Source organism: Panthera leo, chromosome B3 (assembly GCF_018350215.1).
Source record: "Panthera leo isolate Ple1 chromosome B3, P.leo_Ple1_pat1.1, whole genome shotgun sequence".
NCBI lineage: Eukaryota > Metazoa > Chordata > Mammalia > Carnivora > Felidae > Panthera > Panthera leo.
Window position 1 is genome coordinate 49,972,832 of NC_056684.1, and position 22,866 is coordinate 49,995,697.

Consider the following 22,866-nt stretch of genomic DNA (forward strand, 5'->3'; position numbering starts at 1 on the left):
TGGATGTGGCTTTGACACTAATAGACTTTGTAAAGTTGGACAATGCACTATAATCATAAGGTTAATTTCCTCAGATATCAAATAAGGCATTGGTTCTTCAACTTTAGAATTGATGAGAAGTATCAGGAGGGCTAAGTTCCCAGATTGTGCTAACAATGTTCATCAATGGACCACACTTGGAGCACAAAATAAGGTTTGGGAAGATGGTGGTAGTGAATTATCAAATCCTTAACACTTTACAGCTATGAGTGGCCAGCATCAAATGGGCACATTCAAATGTAATTGTCTCTGGAATCAAAATTTCATTTGAATGAGAAGAAAAGAAATGAATGCTTTTCTTTCTTTTTAGATTTCAGAGATTTTCGAACATGTACCTGTTCTGTAGTACTTACGTCATAGCTTGATAAATGGATTCAATCCCGTAACGCATGGCAAATTCATCGACTATTTCTTGGGAAGCATCATCAAAGAAAACCTTCCACGCTTCCTCCCCTTTGACCTCTGGTATTTTCACTCCACCATTAGACTTCACTTCAGTCAAGTAATGGAACAGATTCTGAAAGTAAGTGGTTTTCAATTGTTCAGTAATTCCTCAGAATAGACCATAAATATGTAACTGTAACTTTCAGTAATTTATATTTGCATTGTGATGGCATCTAATGTTTCATTAGCATATATAAACAATAGGAATATATTGAGTTTTTATCCTAGCTCACCTCGTATTTATGCAAATTGATTTTATTTCTGCCTAAGCCTACACGGAATCAATGATTCAAATGTTTTTCATACATACCAATTCATTTTAGAAGGAAGTAAAAGTTTTGCATGTAAACATTTCTACATGCTAGAGCATATTTTACACTCATGGGCTCCAAGTAAATTATAGAGCCCTGGATGAATAACATGATTTTGGCTGTTGATACAGAATTTTAGTATGTAAAGGGCTTTGACTATGAAATGGTTGGAGTCAGAGCAAGGAATTGAGGTTAAAAATGAATGAGAATTTTTTAATGAAATAAAAATCACTACACATATTTTCTTTCTGCTTCTAACAAGTTTTGGGAACTACCTGCTACATAGATGCAGCTTAGGTCACTAAAGGACCCTTTCTTGGATTTCAGGTCTTTTTGGTTCATGGACTAGCAGAAAAAGACTCTGAAAAGCAAAGTACAATGCTATTCCTCATATCCCAAAAATTCTCTATCCAATCTTTCAGGCTAGAGTTGGCTCTCCATCTTGCCAGTTTCACTGGTTTGAAAACTGAACCACCTTTTTTGAAGGAATATCCATAGCCAGGTGGTAATCAGGAAATTAAGCCTAGGCCCTTTATATAATTATGTGTAATATGTAAATGACTTAAATACTGCTCCCCATTCCTTCTTTGGTAAAATGGAGGTGCAAATAATTACACATATAAATTTTCATAGATACATTTAGGAAAAGTTATTTGCAAAGAGCAAAGATTCTTTCACTTATCTTTTCTATCTTAGGAAGGTACTTTCCTCTCTACCTCTCTGAACATGGGAAAAGTACATTCCTCAGTTTTACCTCATATTTTTCGATACACAGGACAAGGGCCATTTGTATCAGAGAAAGGCTCTGGGGACAATTTTAGGCTCTCAGACACAAAGCATCCAATAGAAGCCTAAGATTATACGTCTGTATATCTATACTGAGGTCAATCTGCCCTTTGGATTCAAACTGGGTTGTATCAACCTCTAAGTCAACCAAGCCTTACTGTTTGGGTGGGTATATTCTCTACTACCCTTGGGTGGTAAAGACATTTGATATTCTCCATTGCCGACTTGTCTGTGGAATGGGTAATTAAAATGGAGGATGGTTCAATATATATTGAAGCTTTTATGTAATACTCAGAAAAAGAAAAAAAAAATCATTGATTACATTGGCTACCAAAAACCATTGATGCAATGTAGTATTAGCATTTTGTATTTCTAATACTTCCAATTAAATCTTTAACAAAACCTGCACATTAACTCAGCGTTCTCAAAAATAATCATATTTGGGTCCTCTCTTGCATTACTAAAGTACTATATGTTTAATGCTTCCAAAATATTTATCATTACTTATTTTTTTAATGAATACTTTTAGTATTTTTCTTCTTCCTTGGTCTACTTATTCATCATTATCTTATTGTCTTATTTGTTAATACCTGCCTCATGTGTTTGTTCTAACTCTTATTAGAGGATATCTTCTCACCCTTCAGAGAGCAATACATGGGCCATATGATACCCTTCCACATCACGTGTTATTGTACAGGGTCAGAACTCCAGGAACAACTTCACAAACCTAATTCAATTATATTTTTAAACAAAATACCTTGTTGTATGATCCATAAAGTACTATTTCTTTTCTAGATTTTATTATTAACACAATTCAATTGACTTACCTCATGTAAACATGTATATTGTATATGATATGGGGCAACCTTCTCCTCTCCTTTTATCTCCACATTGATTTTCAATCTTATGGCCCCAGATACAGCTGACTTATCTGTCCGTTTCTCTGATAAAGCAAAAAAGTAATTGGTGACTTTTGGAAATATCATATTTTTCATAGAACTTTTCAAAAGCTTAAAAAAGGCTTCCATTTCTAAAAGCCACTTTTCTAGGTCAGGTTTGATTATTAACAACCCATTATGATTCTTGGAAACACAATTTAAAATAATGTGCCTATTATGTGACTAATTGTCAAATGGTGTTATAGATCTTCAAACAAAAAAGCTTAATCAGAAAACCCTGCCATTCTGATACAGATTTCTGTGTACTCAATCAGTTTATACAATGCAATTAATTATTTGGCAATTAAAAGCAAGATAATTTAAAAGTACAATTAACCAGAAAACTATTTTTTCTAAAAGCTTTCTCTTCTCTATGCTTGAAAAGATGAGTCAAAGCTCTAACAAAAAGTTTATTAATAGTTTTCTCATGATTGATTCATAAAGACCTACTAATTCCTAAAGGCCTCCTATTTATTTGGATGGAATCAATATGAAATCAATTCAGTCCGATAACGTACATGTATGTTCAATATGAACTGATCAGTAGATTTAAGAGAAAAAAAGCACAATCACAAAATTCCTAGAAGGTAAATGTACACAGGGGACCTACGTTTGACATCTACTTTATACATGAAATAAAAAGAGGCAAGCTGATCCATTTCACAAATAAAACATAAAGAGGTAGAGTGACAGAGAAAGGTAAAGACTTCCTGACCCTCTTTCTAAGCATAACGGGTTTTAGTCATAAAAGACACAGTCAACCCACGAAGCCTGTTTTCTTATAGTGAAATATCTGCTGACTTTTCATTGTTAATATTCAATAGTCATTATGTTATAAAGATTCTTCTCTTAGAAGTGCCAGGATCATGAGAGTTTCTCTGATTGGCTGGGAGATAGTTGATTCTCAATAAATATTAAAGTTGCCTGCTGGGCCAAAAGAAATCTAAATCCTGGAATCTTTGAGTCACAGACCTCTGTCCAAAGTCCCAGCCAGGGGAGCAATTCTGGTTCTTTGATTTTTTTTTCTTCTTCTTTAAAATAATTTTTTAACCATTTATTCATTTTTGAGAGACAGAGGGTGAGTGGGGGAATGGCAGAGAGAGAGAGGGAGACACAGAATCCAAAGCAGATTCCAGGCTCTGAGCTGTCAGCACAGAGCCTGATGCAGGACTGGAACTCACAGACCGAGAGATCATGACCTGAGGTGAAGTTGGACGCTTAACCAACTGAGCCACGAGGCACCCCTGGTTCTTTGATTTTAACTATAATCATCCCAACAGATCATGGGACACAGGTTCTGCTTAGATGCCCAGAGCTTTTGGTCAAGTCCTCCCATGCATGGTAGAATCAATTCCATGTGATGAAAAAGGAACATTGTCCAAAAAGAACAAATACGGTACCCAGGTGGATTGAACCTACTGAAGGATTTCACACAAATTCAAAACCTGTCCTCAGCCTCCCTCCCTTTCTTCTTCCTCTCCTAAAACTCCCATCAGCAATGAGGGCACAAACATACAAACTGACGGTAAACACGCAAAGACTTCCCTGTCCTGTTGCATCATATTTTCCTCCCCGCCAATGGGAGGACAGTTCCAGCATAAGAGCTTAAATAGCTGATTTTTACTGATTTTACAATAGCTCATTCAAGCTCCTTGGCAAACTATATATATTCACATCAAAAGACATTTGACAGGAAGAAAAGAACATCAAAAGAATTGCTCTTTTGTCAAAAGAACAATTTAAGGAATTTGTTTTGAATTCAAACTGCTTTATAAGGTCATGTTTATGTACTACAAAACAAAAAAAGGCTATGTATAGGTAAACTACTTTACAACACAAGTTGTGAGTATTGCACAGAGCTAACGGCCTGAAGGTTACTCTTGCCTAACATCTCTGTTTTCATATAGAAAGTTGTCTTGTAGTATAAACAAGATACAGGAGGATGAGCACTGTAACTGAGTTAAAAATTGCATCAATAATGTAGAAGCAATGAGTTTCTTTACGAAAGATTTCTTAAGGGGCACCTGGGTAGCTCAATCTGTTGAGCAGCCTACTTCAGCTCAGGTCAGGTCAGGATCTTGCTGTCCATGAGTTTGAGCCCCGCATTGGGCTCTGTGCTGATAGCTTGGAGCCTGGAGCCTGCTTCAGATTCTGTGTCTCCCTCTCTCTCTGACCTTCCCCCACTCATACTTTGTCTCTGTTTCTCAAAAATGAATAAATGTTAAACAATTTTTTTTAAAAGGAAGATTTCTTTAAAATGTATTTTGATATTGGGTTCTTAGTCTAGCTTGAGTAATTTGTGTCCAGATATATTATATATATTTCTTTCTTTAAAATTATTATATTTAGTTTCATTAATTGTATGGCTTTATCCCTTTACTTTTTCAAATTTTACATTTCTTGAAGTGTGTGTGTTTTCAAAAAACCAAAAGCACTCTGATTTTCTACAATATATTGATATCCTGAATGGAAATTCTGTAATCGGGGACTGTGTAAAGTCTTCTTGGATTCACAACCAGCCCTTAAAAATTTAATTAAAACATTTCAGATGATATGACTAAAACATTTTGAATCTGGCAACCACCAGCTTGTTCTCTATATTTATAGATCTGAATCTACTTTTTTGTTTATTCTTTTGGTTTAATTTTTTTTTAATTTAATTTTTATTTATTTTTGAGATAATGCGAGAAGCAGAGTGCAAGCGGCAGAGGGGCAGACAGAGGAAGACACAGAATCCGAAGCAGGCTTCAGGCTCTGAGCTGTCAGAGCAGAGCCCGACTCAGGGCTCAAACTCAGCAACCATGAGATCATAACCCGAGCTGAAGTCAGAAGCTTAACTGAGTCACTCAGGCACCCCAATTCTTTTGTTTTTTTATATTCTATATATGAGTAAATGGGGTTGTGGGTATGGGCAAAATAGGTGAAGGGGAGCGGGAGAAACAGGTTTCCAGTTATTGAATGACTAAATCATGGGAATACAAGGTACAGCACAGGGAATATAATTAATGAAATTGTAATAGTGTTGCACGGTGATGGATGGTAGCTACATTTCTGCGAGCGTAGCATAACGTACAGAATTGTTGAATCACTATGTTGTACACAGGAAACTAATGTAGCATTAAGTATCAACTACAGGCAAAATTTTTTAAAACACATATTAAGGATCATGTCCTCTATAGAAACTGAGCTGATGCATATATTTTTATTATTATTAATTCAGCACTGATGATTCTCGGTTATTATTCAATTACTGTAAAATTCAAATTAAAACTTCATTTAATTTTTGGTTCCATAATAAAATTTCACTTAAAAAGTCATGCCAACTAAACATATTCTCAATATCTTTATCAACCAAGGAAATATAAGTCCACACATAATTTGGCTTTGCCAATTAGAGACTACTTTTATATCATCATTCAAAAGATAACCAAAATATACTTTTTATTTATTACTGAAATTTCATTAAGGGAACAAAAAGAAATAAATCAAACAGCAAAAAGTCATATGTATCTTTTTCCTGTACATTTGGCAAAGGTTTTGAAGCTCTATTTATGAATTAAAATCTAGAATGGGAGATTTTCCCCCTAAAAGACACCCAATTGATTTTTTGAAAGCCTTTCTCTCTTTATCTCAAATTTACCAACAACTTTCAATAATACTGGACTGAAATAAATATTTCAACAGAATGTTGAAGAACATTGATTATTTTTACTTATATGGGAAGATAACACATGCCACAGGTATTCTGAAATTTTATTTAACTGTTTTTCAAGTAGATTTAAAAATAGTCACCTAAGTTGTACCAGACATCCATCTCTCCACTCAGGGTCCTCACTTCTACAATTGTTTGTCCCAAAAAATCATCTGACTCCTTTTTGAAATGCTGCTTGACTCTGGATTTAATGTCATCATCTTCATCCCACACTCTGACTTTGATTCGATCTGTGGAGTTATGGCACTCACTGAAAATAAATGTGGATAAGTTAACCATTAGTAACTGCTCTAAATGGCATTTGATGTTAGCAACTTATTTTATATATAATTTCTTAATGTTTAGTTTTGAGAGAGAGAGAGAGAATGGGCTGGAAAGGGGCAGAGAGAGAGACAGAGAGAGACAAAGACAGAGGATCCAAAGCAGGCTCTGAGTTGTCAACACAGAGCCCAACTAGGGGCTCAAACTCACTAATGGTGAGATCATGACCTGAACCAAAGTTGGATGCTTAACTGACTGAGCCACCCAGGTGCCCTGCAACTCATTTTTAATCTGTCTAATCCAGAAAGGCATTGCATATTATCTAATAAAGGAGATTTCCCACTGACATAGTCCATCTAGAGGATGTTGTGGGTGTCAAGGATATTGAAAAATATTGCATTAGTTAAGCAGTGTTAATAAGGGGAAATCACATCCTATTCCATCATATTTCCTTTCACTGAACTAGATATAATCAAATATGGGTCAAAAATCTTTGGTGTATTTTCTCTATGATATATTTCCTGTTTGCAATGGTTGTCTAGAACAACATAGGCATGCTCAGAAAATACTGCACCATCAACATAAAGCCATTGTTAAAGATGTGAAGAAAATGGATGTCACAGAGTAAAAATGAGACTACAGTTATGTGCAAGTTCTTAATAAACTAAAAATCCCAATAAGTGGATAAGATATTAAACCAATTAGCATTAAAGCAAAATCCTTCTGTTTTTAAGATGAAACTGCACACTTAATCCATTCCTCATTTTCGGGTTTCCTCTACCTACTCTTGTTGAAGCCCACACATACTATGTTAGTGTTGCCAACACCTATGGTGTTTCCTGACCCTATGGCCTTTGTATACACTTTTCCCTATGCTTCTCTGCCTGCTAACCAATCAATCTTTAAGCATCAGCAGCTAGTCACCTGTTCTCTATAACTGTTTTTGTAGCTATTGATCCAGTTAGGATCAATGATGAGCTCCAATTTGTTCTACACGTGCATTCACTCTAGCATAAGGATCTTCAACCTGGGGTCAGTGAATGAATTCTTAACATACAAAATATATAAAGAGCTTATAAATCCCAAAACCTCAAAAACAAATAATCTAGTTAAAAATGGGCAAAAGACATGAACAAGCATTTTTCCAAAGAAGATATACAGATGGCCAAGAGACACATGAAAAGATACCAACACCACTCATCATCAGGCAAATGCAAATCAAAACCATAATGAGCTATCACCTCACATCTGTCAGAATGGCTAAAATTAACAACACAGGAAACAACAATGTTGGCAAGGATATGGAGGAATGGGAACCCTCTTACACTGTTGGTGGGAATGCAAACTGGTGCAGCTACCCTGGAAAACAGTATGGTGGTTTCTCAAAAAGTTAAAAATAGAACTACCCTACTAAGATCCAGCAAATGCACTAGTAGGTATTTACCCAAAGGATACAAAAATGCTGATCCAAAGGGGCACATGCACCCTGATGTTTATAGTAGCGTTATCAACAAGAGCCAAATTATGGGAAGAGCCCAAATGTCCATCAACTAATGAATAGATAAAGAAGATGTGGAATATATATACATACAATGGAATATGACTCAGCCATTAAAAAGAATGAAATCTTGCCATGTGCAATGATATGGATAGAAGCATAATACTAGAGAGTATTATGCTAATAAAAATAAGTCAGAGAAAGACAAATACCATATGATTTCACTCATATGTGGAATTTAAGAAACAAATGAATATAGGGGATAAAAAAAAGAGGAAAATCAGAAAATAGACTCTTAACTATAGAGAACAAACTGAGGGTTGCTGAAGGGGAGGTGGGCAGAGGGGATAGGTTAAATGGGTGATGTATATTAAGGAGGGAACATGCGATGAGCAGTGGGTATTGTATGTAAGTGGTGAATCACTAAATTCTACACCCGAAACTAATATTACACTGTATTTAACTAAATGAAATTTCAATAAAACTTGAAGAAAGAAAAAAAGAATAATAAAATGACTTCATCTTTATTTTCTTTCAACTATGACCATAAACAACAAACCAGAGCAGTGTCATCAATACCTGTAAGATTTTATCACTAATAAAACCACAGATATTTACATGTAGCATCACGAGTAATGACTGTAATATTATTTGTAACTATTATTTCCCCTACTAAAGGTATTCTTCAAAGTAATTGATTTTCTTTTCAATTCCATGTATTTTATTTCATGCATTTACAAATACATGATTTTGAAAACAGTCCGTAGTTTTCACCGGATTGCCAAATGGACTAATGGCATAAAACATACTTAAGGACTCTTGACAGTATGCTCTCTCTTCCATTAACCTATGAGGCAAAATCATACCGTACATTTAAGAATAAAGTTTGGAATATGACATGGCAGTGTGAAAATTATAGCCGCACTATTTCTATGTAAAGTAAGAGTTTTTTACAGAGAGCACTCTGGAAATTTCTGGAATTTTTTTTATTGTTAACTAATGTTTAGGGGCATTAATGGCATAAGATGGGTTTGGCCAGGGATTTGGACACCTTACCATCTACTGGACAGCCTGCATGATTTGAAACGATACAAAAGTATTAATTAAAATGCAAAATCCATTGAAGATCACCTCAGTTTGAGATTTTATTTATATAAAAGCACCAACTCTTTTGCACATTTTAAGATTTGAAATTTCCGGTGCACCTGGGTGACTCATTCAGTTAAGCATCAGACTCCAGCACAGGTCACCATCTCATGGTTTGTAAATTTGAGGCTCAAGGTCGGGTGCAGAGCCTGACTGGGACTCTCTTTCTCTGCTCCTCCCCTACTAGCAACCTCTCTCTCTCAAATTACATCAACTTTTTTTTTAATGTTTATTTTTATTTTTGACAGAGAGAGAGAGACAGACAGACAGACAGAAAGATACACCATGAGTGGAGGAGGGGCAGAAAGAGAGGGATACAGAGATGCCGAAGCAGGCTCCAGGCTCTGAGCTGTAAGCACAGAGCTTGACATGGGGCTTGAATCCACGAACTGAGAGATCATGACCTGAGCTGAAGTCGGATGCTTAACCAACTGAGCCACCCAGGTGCCCCAAAATATATAAATAAACTTTAAAAAAAGTTTTAAAATTTCCTAGAAAACAGCTAGTATGTAAATCACCAAAGGCCAAGTTTATTGTTGTTGCTGTTCTGAACTTTACCAAGAGTTGTTTTCTGCTTTGAGAAATTATATTACTGGTGTCAAAATCACTTCAAGTATTTGAATCAAAGTATTTGTATCAGTCTGCAGTTGAAATAGTCACATATATGCTAATTCTACCAAGAGATGAAAGCATACATCTACTACATTATGTGTTCCAGGGTACTTGATCCTTATATATTAAAATACATTATAAAACACATTTTTCTTTATATCATAGTTGGAATATTATGCTTATTTTTTGACATTATATTGATAAAATTGCATATTATTTTGTTTCAACATAAAAATGTCATCATGAATTATATCATATAAAAGGGGTCATTAGGACTAATACTGTTGAGAACTACTAACTACTTCTACCTGACTTATGAACCTCAGTTTATTTATCTATAAAAAGGGGGTAATAATACCTATCTTAGAAGATATTTTTGGAAATTAAAATAATATTCTATAACAGCTAGTACAGTGACTCTTAAGTGTTTGTTCTATAGTTGGCACTAATATAACGTCCTTATTTCATGAGTTATTTTTGAAGTTAGTAACTATGTTTATTAATATCTACATTCTTGACTTGGTTTCTAGCATGCATCTAGCATTAAAAAACATATTCATTACATATCTGCAAAGTTTTGCCAAAATAAAATGCTATTATACTTGAAGGAAAAATAATGTCATCCTTCTTAGATCATTTTTATCAAAGAAATTCTCTAATTTTGATAACTATTTTACTATAATAATATGGTGTAAATAACAGGAAAAGAAGAAGAATTAAATCAATGAAACTGTATCTACTGCAACTAACAAAACCACTTTCAACCACCCAGAACAGTTGGAAGAGATGATAGCACAGGTGTGGCCTATTCACTCAGGATCCTAACACACCTGAAATTAGAGTAGGGAGATTAGACAGAGGAATCATTACCATTTTATCCAAAATGTATATTAAAAATAGCTCACAATTTCTTTGCTATCACAAAGAAAATAAAGTCAATGTAGGAAAAAAAAACACAACCCAGCTCCCAACCCATTTGTCTCATTCTTAGAAAAACAAAAGAAAACTTAGAATATCAGTAAAAATAGTTATCATTGCCATAAACTTAAAACTCAAGATGTTACAAAGGCAGAAAGAAATCCTTCTTGTCACCTTTTGATAAAATAAATCTCAGAGTTCACATACATCCTAGGAAACAGACATCAAATATAATTTTTACCTGCAAATAATAGGCACGATAAATAGCAAACTCTGGATAATAAAGATTGGTAAACATTTCTAGAACCTATTATTTAACAAGATCAAAACATCCTGTCTTGGTTCTAGGAATAAATTTTTGAGGCCCTAGGCTTTGTTATAAATTTAAGGTAAAGATTTTTAGCTTATTATATATATATACAACACACACAAAAAATAATCCATATACAAGAGTAATAACACATATATGTGTATACAAATAAACACACATAGGTATAACTTTTCTTTTTCCTTGTACATACTTCATAAATGTATACGTATACATATATATTTTGTTTTTCTAAGTGTGTATGTGTGTATAAATATGCCAAGTGGAGAGATAACACTGTAATATCTTTATTTTCAAATTCCTATTTAGAAATAGCTTCTCTGTTTTGTACCAGATGTAAGTACACCTTCTAAATGATTTTTCACATTTCCATTATTTTCTCCATTAATTTAGTTTGTATTATTTATTATAACATCAAGAGTTCAATATTCCCTCACCCCATATACCCAAGTGCTCATTCACCCATTTAGCAGTTATTTATTGAGTCTTTTATTTATTGAGTCTATTATTTATTGAGTTATTTATTGCGTCTTTTAATCTACAGACACAAATGAGACTTCGTGAGGTTAATTCACCCAACCATACTCTTCCTTTCTTAATGTCAAAATGAATTGCATGTGATATTAATGGATTCAGAACAAATATAATCAGTGATGGGCCCCTATTCTTGTGATTTTGCTGAAAGGAATTTAAATATCTCTGTGTGTCTCATTGATTCTATTTTTTCTATTTTTTAATTAAGTAAACCTTTAAATTTAGAATAATTATAAATTGAGAGAAAAGTTGCAAAGAGAATACAGAGAGCTCTGCATGTCCCCCAGACAGATTCCTCTATTATTAACATCTTACACTACTAACATTGTTTCTATTTTTTTTCTCAGGAAGACATGCCAGTTCCTACTTTATCTTTCCCAGAGTTTTTTTTAAAGAATATTAAAAACTAAACAATGTTTGCTATTATGGTTTGGGTTTAAGCCATCAGAAACTTACATTTTAATCTCCGCAAAGACTGGTGGGATTACCGTTGCAAATGCTGGAAATAAGAGGAGGATTTTGCAATGCATATAAAATCAGAGATTTAGTTTAAGGCAGTGTGGCAAAGAATAATCACAGACGGATGCTTGGCATCTCTGAATATGCGCTTTCCATTTTGACTACATTCCTCCTTTATGTTCCTCATCTTCTCAAGAAAGACTGAAGCTAGATAACTCATATTCCTAGATTCCTCTGTAGCTATGACCCAGATATTTGACCCGCATTCCAGCAAGATCCGAACTCAAAATTGAACAAAGTGAAGCAGTGGCTCTCTTCTGAGGATTTGCTCTTTTGGAAACAGAGGTGGTGGGGGCTTTAATATTTTGACATAGAGTTTCTGGTATTTAGTTATGAGGAGCAAAAGTACTGGTTAAAGATGGCAATGTTGTTTTCTCCAAAGAAACCCTATGATATAATTGGACATTGTTTCTCTACAGTAGCTTCAAAGGCAGGCACTTGACCTCTCCAAAAGCCTTGAGCAACTTAACAATGTAAGAAATCATCTTTCTTCTTCATAAACTAGAGTGAACTCTGTTGCTTGCAAAAGAATACGGAGGAATGTAGTAATTTTTAAACAATGAAGGGAGCTTCAATAACAGAGATTATGTGGAATTGGTCATGGAGGACATGATGGGGACAGACAGTGAAGATTTAATGACCTCAGTCTGGAAAGCCAATTCATTTTGAAATGCAGTAGCAAAACAACTGGTCAAACTGTTGCTTGCTATGCCCTGGAACTCTGACCACATGGCAAGCAAAGCTTTTTTATTACGTGAGTGGTAGGAATAAAATTTAGAATGTCTCCTTGTGCTTATTAAATTTTGCTGCTTTCAAAATGCACTACAGTGGAGGTGCACTCAAACTAAATCTAGACAGTCTGTAAGCAGAGATGCCAAGAAGCACAGCTATGCCCAATGAGGCTCACTCTGCTTGTGTCCTGCAATATAAATTGAGGATATCATAATTTGGAACCCTGCAAGGTTGAGAAAAGCCAGCTCCTTCTGTACATAAAAATGTGATGTGTATTTAACAAGCAGGGGTCTCTAAGCGCAACTTCAAAAAGATAAAACTGCTGTCTCTGGGCTTTTCAAACACTTTCCTTCCGGAGGTCTCCGAGTGACAGTGAAGAGAACTGAGAGGCAAAGCTGAGATTCCTGGTGTTGCATTCTCACCCTGGCATACTTACTGTTTTGCAGAGGGTGAGGCAGCAGCTATCAGGTTAAGAGAATTAGAGCAGAGGAGCCAGTAGTGAAGAGTTAAAATTTCCAGACCTATGTGGTTACTCGTAAAACTGTGCTGAAGCCCATCTTCTGGAATCCTGGTAAATATTTTCCAGGGAAGAGTATTGCCAAATGTGCCTCAGCCTGGCTACAGCTGTACTTAAAGCAAATGCGTTGCTCTTCATATCATCATCATGATCGTCATAATGATTATCATCATCATCTGTCTCACTGATTTTTATGTCATCCTCATGCAAGAGCCCTGCTAATCTTCTCTGTATTGTTCTGATTTTAGTATATGTGCTGCCAAAATGAGCACTTTTTAATTATTTTTAGAGCCCACTTTCATTTGCTTTCAAATTTCCGTAGTACCTGCTTAGAGTATAGGCATTGACAAATTGGACAAGGAAGGTGTCCCCATATGTAGAACCAAGAACCTGGAGGAAAATGGATGACAGAAATTCATCTGGAAAGTACAAGGGCCTGCCAGATTGGTTAGCCAAGCACTATTTCCGACACTAGGATCACCAAGTCCTGAGTGTACCTGGCCAGTAGGACTCTGTATTTGCTGATGTACCAACAAAGGTCTTATCTTTCCTACTTTCCCTATTACTGAATGAGACTTCTAAATTAGTATTACCTTATCTCCTTTTCTCACCAAAATAATACATTGGTAACTTTGGAGGAAGAGAACTTTAATTTGTAAGACGTAGCATCACAAAGATCCAAACCTGGAGCTGACGGAGAGACTACCCAGACATCATGGACTTCAAGTTAACTGCAGAAACTGGATACAATTTTGGGATTGCCTACTTGGGAAGGGTGAGGATGAATTCATTTTATTCAAATTAAATAAAGAGATAGAAAGGTTGAATATAAATGTTAAATAGTCAAAGAGGTAGAAGGTGGCAGATACTATAAACATGTTCACTCAACAACCTTTCAACCCCTCCTTTTCCTTTTCTACTTTTATGTAAGTCCTTCAGCCTCCCTAGTCACTGGAAATGACCACTCGACATAGTCCTTTTAATCCAATATAAGCCCAAGTCTTCTGGTCTTGTCTATTATATTTTCTTCTTTTACTATTCTGGAATGTGGATATAGAATAGCTTTCACTAAAGATGTTAAAACAAAAAACTGGATAAGCTTTGTTCTTTGATGGAATATAATTCAGTTACTGTATTAGCCCTCAAATCCCTATACCTGTAATTCCTACTGCATGAAATAAACCACTTTTTACTAAGCTACAGTTGTGGTTTAATGTGAAAGTAAATGAAATTCTAATCAAATTAAGTAGGAAAATTATTTAAAAAAACTATAAAGTTCATTTTTGCTTGATTGCCTCGGATACAATTTAAAACAATTAATTTTTATACTTGCTGTGTTTTATGCTATTTCTTAACTACTTAATGTGTTTCCCAAACCCTGACTTTTATGAAAACACAAAGTTTTGCATTTAAGATGGGAAATGACAGGCTCACATAAGAAAACAAAATTTGACAGCAAGAGAAATATCTTTACATACAAGAAAAAAAAATCTGTCACATATAAGAGAAAAAGCATAGTCTGATTAAATCTTTCTCCACTAGACCATATCCAACCTGATTATTTATCTAACCCAGACTTCTAGTTTAGTTTACCAGTTTGTGAATTTGGCTTTTTTATCAGCAAAGAATAAGATATTTTACTGCACAAACACTTGAAAAATAAAATGAATATTGTTAGAGCCATTTGCTTTGTGGTTTTCCTTTAAAAATAATTCCCTTCTTAAAGAGTGGATGATATGTCCAATTTTATGGTTTTTCATTGTTAAAGACTGGTTTTGTTTCCATGGGAATACAATATTTTATTTCTTACCAAATTAAAGGAAAACATTTCCCCCCCCCAGGACTCAGAATTTTTATGTGTGTCTGTGTTTTTGTTTTTGTTTTTAAATATATGAAATTTATTGTCAAATTGGTTTCTATACAACACCCAGTGCTCATCCCAAAAGATGCCCTCTTCAATACCCATCACCCACCCTCCCCTCCCTCCCACCCCCCATCAGCCCTCAGTTTGTTCAGTTTTTAAGAGTCTCTTATGCTTTGGCTCCCCCGCTCTAACCTCTATTTTGTGTGTGTGTGTGTGTGTGTGTGTGCGCGCGTGTGTCTGTGTTTTGTTTTTAATTCATAGGTACCATATCTCTGTAGAGCCAATCAATGTTTTGCCAATTTTTTTTGGCTGCCATCCAAATGACTAATTTCTTTATAATTATTTATTCCAATTTTGCAAATGGTTTCAGTGCAAATATGTTTAGATTTAGAGTTTCCTGGAGATGGCCCAATATCCATCTCTAATGGCTAAAGCAAAACAAAAACAAAAACAAAACCCACTCCTTACTCAAATTACCAGAGTTTAACCCATTCTGAGAAAACCTGCTTTACCTACACAGATGCCCATGAATTTTATAAAGTTAATAAAGCCTAAATTCAATGCAAAGAAAAACACGCCCTTGCTCAAGTAATCATACTTTGATGGGAAGTCATTACTAATGTAGTTTATCAGCAAATAGTTGTTAAACGGAAACCGCACCTATAATGGCACTGGATCTAATGAAGAAAGTAAAATACATCTCTCGAGGCAATTATATCACATAAAAAGCCAATAGGAAGTGATGTTACATTAAAAATCATGTCTATTAAAATTATATAAAATTATAGCCATACCTTTTAAGTGTAGCAAATGAGATTTCTATAATATTTTAAATGGTATTGTACTGAGTTTGGTTAATAGAAACATTTAATAAAAGAGACTAAATATATATGAGTAAATATGTGTGGGCGTATGCACTAACAAGTTATAAGGGTATATATCAAAATGTAGGTGGTAGAATTCAAAAAAATTTGTATTTTATTTTCATATTTATCTCTTACAATCAACAAAAGCGTACTTTAAAATATCTAGTAATTGTAAATAATCCCACTTCAACTCAGGCTGGAAGGCAGAACATTGGCTGAGAAAATCATCAGCCAGAAACCAGCAAGAGCCATCCCGAGGCAAAGCAGCAGCAGCAGCCTTTTAAACAGTAATTAAATTCTCTAGTTACATCTTAATTCCTTAAACCCTGACCCACCAAATGGAAATAATGTGAGACACTCAGTGTTCACATTTCCTTTTAGTGATTTATTATGAATTATGTAGCCCACTTTCACTGCAATATTGATGTCTCATTTGTTACTGAAGGAAGATCCCAACCCTATTACCTCTGAAGTGTATTATAGCACAGGAACAAATTCTAAGTTCAAAACCCAGGGACAGTGCACAGCGACTTTTCTCACCTGCATTTATTAAGGACAAGTTATGGGTATTAGGATCAAAATAACAGCCCCTAATATTTTACTCTGAAGTTTTCATGAGGTTTTTCTTTGTAGTAATAGAGTATTGGAGATCCATTCTATAAATTAATGACAAAGCAGATAAAAATAACAAGAAATGAATTATATTTTTAGTGGCACTTCCAAAAAAGGACAGGAGGTGAAGAGGGATTCATGCACTGCCTGAAAGAGCCCTTGAAATGTCACAGATCGCAGAACCAAAAGGCAAAGGATTACCTGGTAAGATACACCCATTTGCCTGCCCTACCTTCAAGCCTCACAATTAGATAACAAATACCTCAAAGTCTTGTATTCTAATTTTATATCTAGTGTTTTCTCCACAGATACTATATTGCAGAATAAGAATTATTCTTATTATTCTTAAGAATTATTAAATACTATTTATTAAATACTAAGAATTATTCTTTTTTTCTTTTTTTTTTTTAACGTTTATTTATTTTTCAGACAGAGAGAGACACAGCATGAACGGGGGAGGGGCAGAGAGAGAGGGAAACACAGAATGGGAAGCAGGCTCCAGGCTCTGAGCCATCAGCCCAGAGCCCGACGCGGGGCACGAACCCGCGGACCACAAGATCGTGACCTGAGCCGAAGTCGGACGCTTAACCGACTGAGCCACCCAGGCGCCCCAAGAATTAGTATTCTTAAGAATTATTAAATACTATTAAAATTTTAGCATTAATTAATCAAAACTAATGATGTTAAGATAATAAAAGAAGGGCACTACTGGGTGGCTCAGTGGGTTAAGCATCCCACTCTTGATGCTCAGGTCATGTTCTTGGAGTTTGTGGGTTTGAGCCCCACACCCGGCTCTGTGCTGACAGCATGGAGCCTGCTTGGGATTCTCCCTCCCTCTCTCCTTCTCTCTTTCTCTGCCCCTTTCCTACTCATTCTCTCTCTCAAAAATAAATAAATAAATAAATAAATAAATAAATAAATAAATAAATAAATAAATGGATAATAAAGGCAAAAAAAAAAAAAAAACTTTAGACAAATACGTTACTGCCCATTTTGCTGTGGAAAGAGAGATTAGGAAGACAGAGATCAGAAAATAGAAAGATATATATGATATGCATATGTGGAGGCTGAAAGCATAAACTAGTAAAAACAAAGAGTAAAATTGTGATATTCAGGGACTGAGTTTGGGAGAGTAAGAGAGGTTTTGTTTAAGGGTACAAACTTGTAACTAGTAGATAAATGAGTCCTGGAGAGCTAATGCATGGTAGACTGAATACAGACAACATTACAATCATCAAATGTACTTAGAGACTAGATCATAATTATTCCCACCACAAAAAAAGAAATAACTATGTGATATGATAGAGGCACTAACACCATATTAGTAATATTACAATATATTAATGTATGAAATTAAGGTATTATACACCTTAAATTCATATAATGTGTTTTTTTTTTAATTTCTTTATTTAAATGTAAGCAGGTTAACATACAGTGTAGTATTGGTTTCAGGAGTAGAACCCAGTGATTCATAACTTATATGTCACACTCAGTGCTCATCCCAACAAGTGCCCTCCTTAATCCCCATCACCCATGTATCCCAACCCCACCCAATACCCCACCAGCACCCCTCAGTTTGTTCTCTGTATTTACGAGTCTCTTGTGGTTTGCCTCTCTATTTGCTTTATCTTATTTTTCCTTCCCTTCCCCTATGTTCATCTGTCGTGTTTCTTCAATTCCACATATGAGTGAAATCATATAATATTTTATTTTCCCTGCCTGACTTATTTTGCTTAGCATAGTACACTCTAGATCCATCCACATTGTTGCAAACAGCAAGATTTCATTCTTTTTGATCCCAAACCAGATAAAAACCCCACTAAAAATAAGAATTTCAGGCCAATATCCCTCATGAAACTGGATGCAAAAATTCTCAACAAGATACTAGCAAATCACATTCAACTGTACATTAAAACAATTATTCACTCAGATCAAGTGGGATTTATTCCTGGGCTGCAGGACTTGTTCAATATTCTCAAATCCATTAGTGAGACACACCACATTAATAAAAGAAAGGATAAGGACCATATTATCCTTTCAATAAATACAGAAAAAGCACTTGACAAAATACAGCATCTTTTCTTGATAAAAACCCTCAAGAAAGGAGGGATAGAAGGAACATAGCTCAACATCATAAATCCATACAATGTTACACCTCAAATGTATTTCAAGTAAAAATAGCAGGTATAAAACTGGAGGCCCAAATGGCACTCTCAAAAATAGGAGAAATGTTTATGTGCATAAGAATGTGTATCTAAGACGGGTGTGGTTTCTACTCACCATTTCTTTGGTGCACCATGTATTTTTCCAAGCTCACTTTATTCATTGTTTTTCTTAGGACAAGTATTTCCTTTCCCTACTCCCGTACCTGATAAACATTTACCTGTCTTTCAAAACTCAGATGAAATATCATCTGTGAATGAAACTTCCCTGAGAGTTTCTGTGGCTTTTTTCTCATATTTTAATCCCTCATACCTGTAGCAAATACTCAAAATTGCTTATTGGAGAAAGAAAAAAAAAAAAAGAATTATCACAGAGTTCCTGTTTCTCCACATTCTCACCAACACTTATTAGTTCTGGTCTTTTCTATTTGCCATTCTGACAGGTACAAGGTATATCTCATTGTGGATTTGATTTACATTTCCCTGATGATTAGTGACGCTGAGCACCTTTGCATGGGTCTATTGGCCATCTGTATTTTCTTTGGAAAATTGTCCATTTAATTCCTCTGACCATTTTTTAACATAATTGTTTGTGGGGTTTGCAGTTGAGTTTTATAAGTTCTTTATCTATTTTGGATATTAACCCCTTATCATATATATCATTTGCAAATACCTTCTCCTATTCAGTAGGTTGCTTTTGTTGATAGTTTCCCTTACAATGCAAAAGCTTTTTCTTCTGTGTTGTTAACTATGTGGAGAAAAGGGACACTGTTGGTGGGAATGTAAATTGGTATAGCCACTGTGGAAAACAGTATGGAGGTTCCTCAAAAAATTAAAAATAGAAATACTCTACTATCTAATAATTCCACTACTTGGTGTTTACCCAAAGAAAACAAACACAAACTCAAAAAGATACATGACCCCTATGTTCACTGCAGCCTTATTTATAATACCCAAGATATGAAAGCAACCAAAGTGTCCACTGATAGATGAATGGGTAAAAAAAGATGTACACACACATATGCACACATATCACAATGGAATATTACACAATCCTTAAAAAGGATGAGATCAAGCCACTTGAGATAACATGGATAGATGCTATGTAGATAACATGGATAGATGGAGAGGGTATTACGCTAAGCAAAATAAATCAGACTGAGAAAGACAAATACCGTATGGTTTCACACATATGTGGAGTCTAAATATCAAATGAACAAACAAATGGTAAGAATCAGACCTATAAATAAAGAAAAGTGATGGCTACTAGAGGAAAGGGTTGTGGGAAGATGGGCAAAATGGGTGAAGGGGAGTGGAACATACAGGCATCCATTTATGGAAGGAGTAAGTCATGGGAATAAAAAGCACAGCATAGGGAATATAGTCAGTAATGTTGTAATAGTGTTACATGGTGACAGATGATGGCAACATTTCCGGTGAGCACAGCATAACACACAGAGTTGTTGAATCACTATGGTATACACAGGAAACTAAGGTACCATTGTGTGTCAACTAAAATAAATAAAATATCAGTTAAGAGTAATCATACTCTTGTGATAGCTCATTCAACATTACAAATATATTCATGTTTAAATTCGTGGCACAATTATGTAGTTGAAATTGAACCATTTGTTTGAAGTTAGAAATAAAGTCCACTTTAGATGTGTGCTTGACATTTATTTGCCATTTGAATACAGACATCATCTTCCCAAGTCTGACTTTAGTGGTGACATGCATTTTTTTCTTAAACTTACTTCTCCCTGAAATAAAGAAGCTGTATGTCAACGACTTGTAAAGCAAAATATAATACAACTATAAAGGTCCTGGAAGAGTGTATGTTGCCATTGTTTTGTGGTTATCTTATTATAGCTCCAATACCCCAAGGTCTGTGATGCAGAGAAGTTATGCCATTTTCATTTTACTTTCAAGGCCAAAGTGTATTAGGCTTGATTGAATAATAAAAAAGGCTTAGAAAAATATCTACCTGATACAAATTTCATTTGAGCCACTTACTAGAAATATGATTTGGGTCAAATTATGCAGTTACATTGAGTCTCCATGTCCAATCTACAAAGTTAGAATATCAATAATTATCTGTTAAAGATGATTATTTATATAACACTTAGAATGATATTGGGCATTTAGGTTTTTAAGTACAGCTAAGGAATGAATGCAGCTACTTTTATGACTCAAACATATAAATATCATTTGCCTCTAACAGAGAAGAACAAGTTACTGCAGATACAGGAAACAGGAAAACATATAATTAGTCTGGTTATCAGAATAGGAAATTTATTAAATAATCAATGTATACTAATGCAATAAAATCTTATTCAACTAACAGCTCAGAGACCAGAGCCAGCTTTGGATTCTGTGTCTCCCTCTCTCTCTGCCCCTCCCCAACTTGTACTCTGTCTCTCTCTCTCTCAAAAATAAATAAATAAACAAACAAACAAATAAATAAATAAATAAAACATTTTTAAAAATTAAAAAAATAAGATTGAGCATCCTTTTACCAATTTTCACTGCAATGAGCATAATTCATGTTATTATATATTTGTATTCAGTGCATTATTTATTAAATGTCTGAAAAGGTGGGGAAAAAAAACTAATAAAAAGTACCCTTCTCTGCACCCCTCTCACACCCTGTATATCCAAGAGACCTCTACAGAGCTTATGACTATTTCTGGCCAGAGAAAAAGGATTCAACTAAATAGGCAGAATTTATCTCGGGGGAGAACAGAATCAGTGAGCATTAGTTTCTATGGCACCTAACTTGCCTTTCTCTTAGATTCTCCCCATTACCCTTTATTAGAAAAGATGAGTTCTCTTCTCCCACGAAACTGTAAAGCAATGATGGAAAGGTCAGCAACAAGTTGCAGTTACAACAACCATCTGATCAGACTTTATGTGAACACTACACTTGAATCAGGAGCAGCAATCAGGTAATTGCTATTAGCTAATTAGGTAAATACTATTAGCTAACAGCCATCTCATTCCCAGTATCAGCAACACAGCACAGTTTAAGGAAGACTTCAGCAGTGATCATTAAGAAAATGCAAAAGAAGAGAAGCAATGTCTGGGAATCATACATTCCAATTAGCTTTTCCACTTAAATCTAAGCTTCAACCAACTATCTGGAATGGGGTAACTGCATTTACGAATTCATAAATAGTAACACTGGTTATATTTCAGTCCTCCCTGGACTCTTTTGAGGTGGATGCTACAAAAAATACCAAGAGATGAAATCCAAAAAGAAAAAAAAAATAACAAGCCACTGCACAAACACAACAAAGCAACTGATAGCATCTGTGATATTTGGGCATCTACATTAGCTACACTTTATCACTAAAATGAAAACTCAAAGTGTCTTGAAAATTTAAGGTGAATGTTTGTAATTATGAACAGCTAGAAGAAAAATTTAGCCAAACATTTGACTGTTTTCAAACTTCCAAAACTTTGTATAACAAACATAAAACAATCCAATTTCATCAACTGTACACAAAATTTAACAAAAGTATGCAAAAACATTATCACCCAGATACAAAGTTAAGACTGATTATTCAGGTAAAATTTTAGTATAAGATACTTTAAATTGAATCATATGAAGTTGCCATTTCTACAGGTCAGAAGGGTTGACTATCAGCAATTTCATATGACCCAACCTAGTAATAAACAGTTTTATATAATGAAGTTTTGTTTGTATCCTAGTTTGTACTTGGTAAGATTAAAGAAATAAAAAATAAATAAAAACAACTAGTGCATTCACAAAAACTTGCCCGAATATTAATCAAGATACTGAAGCAATTAAGAGAGGTATGGGAGGGTACTGTGTATGTATGTATTTATTTAATAGGCTCCATACCCAACACAGGATTGAACTCACAATCCCGAGATTATGAGTCCAATGCTCTACCAGCAGAGCCAGCCAGGTGCTCCTGGGAGGGCAAATTAATTACCAGATAATTTAACAATGCAGTTGAGAAAGCTGTGGAGATCTTCAAGATTTACTAAATTTGATTCTCTTGAGAATGGCATCGATCCCAGAGGAGATCACTAAAATATTA

At 34.8% G+C, this 22,866-nt stretch overlaps 1 protein-coding gene and 1 non-coding gene across 2 annotated transcripts in view; both read right to left on the bottom strand.

Moving 5' to 3' along the window:
* UNC13C (unc-13 homolog C) overlaps window positions 1-22,866 on the bottom strand; it is a 371,311-nt gene that overhangs the window by 298,192 nt on the left and 50,253 nt on the right. Inside the window, exons 6-8 of the mRNA XM_042941974.1 lie at window positions 6,311-6,480; window positions 2,408-2,523; window positions 393-556 (exon numbers count right to left, since the gene is read on the bottom strand). Of these exons, the coding sequence (XP_042797908.1) occupies window positions 393-556; window positions 2,408-2,523; window positions 6,311-6,480 (450 nt within the window). The remainder of the gene's footprint in view (window positions 1-392; window positions 557-2,407; window positions 2,524-6,310; window positions 6,481-22,866) is intronic.
* Window positions 13,461-13,567, bottom strand: LOC122223294. The gene has a single exon (XR_006204179.1). It is a non-coding gene; the product is annotated as a U6 spliceosomal RNA (small nuclear RNA).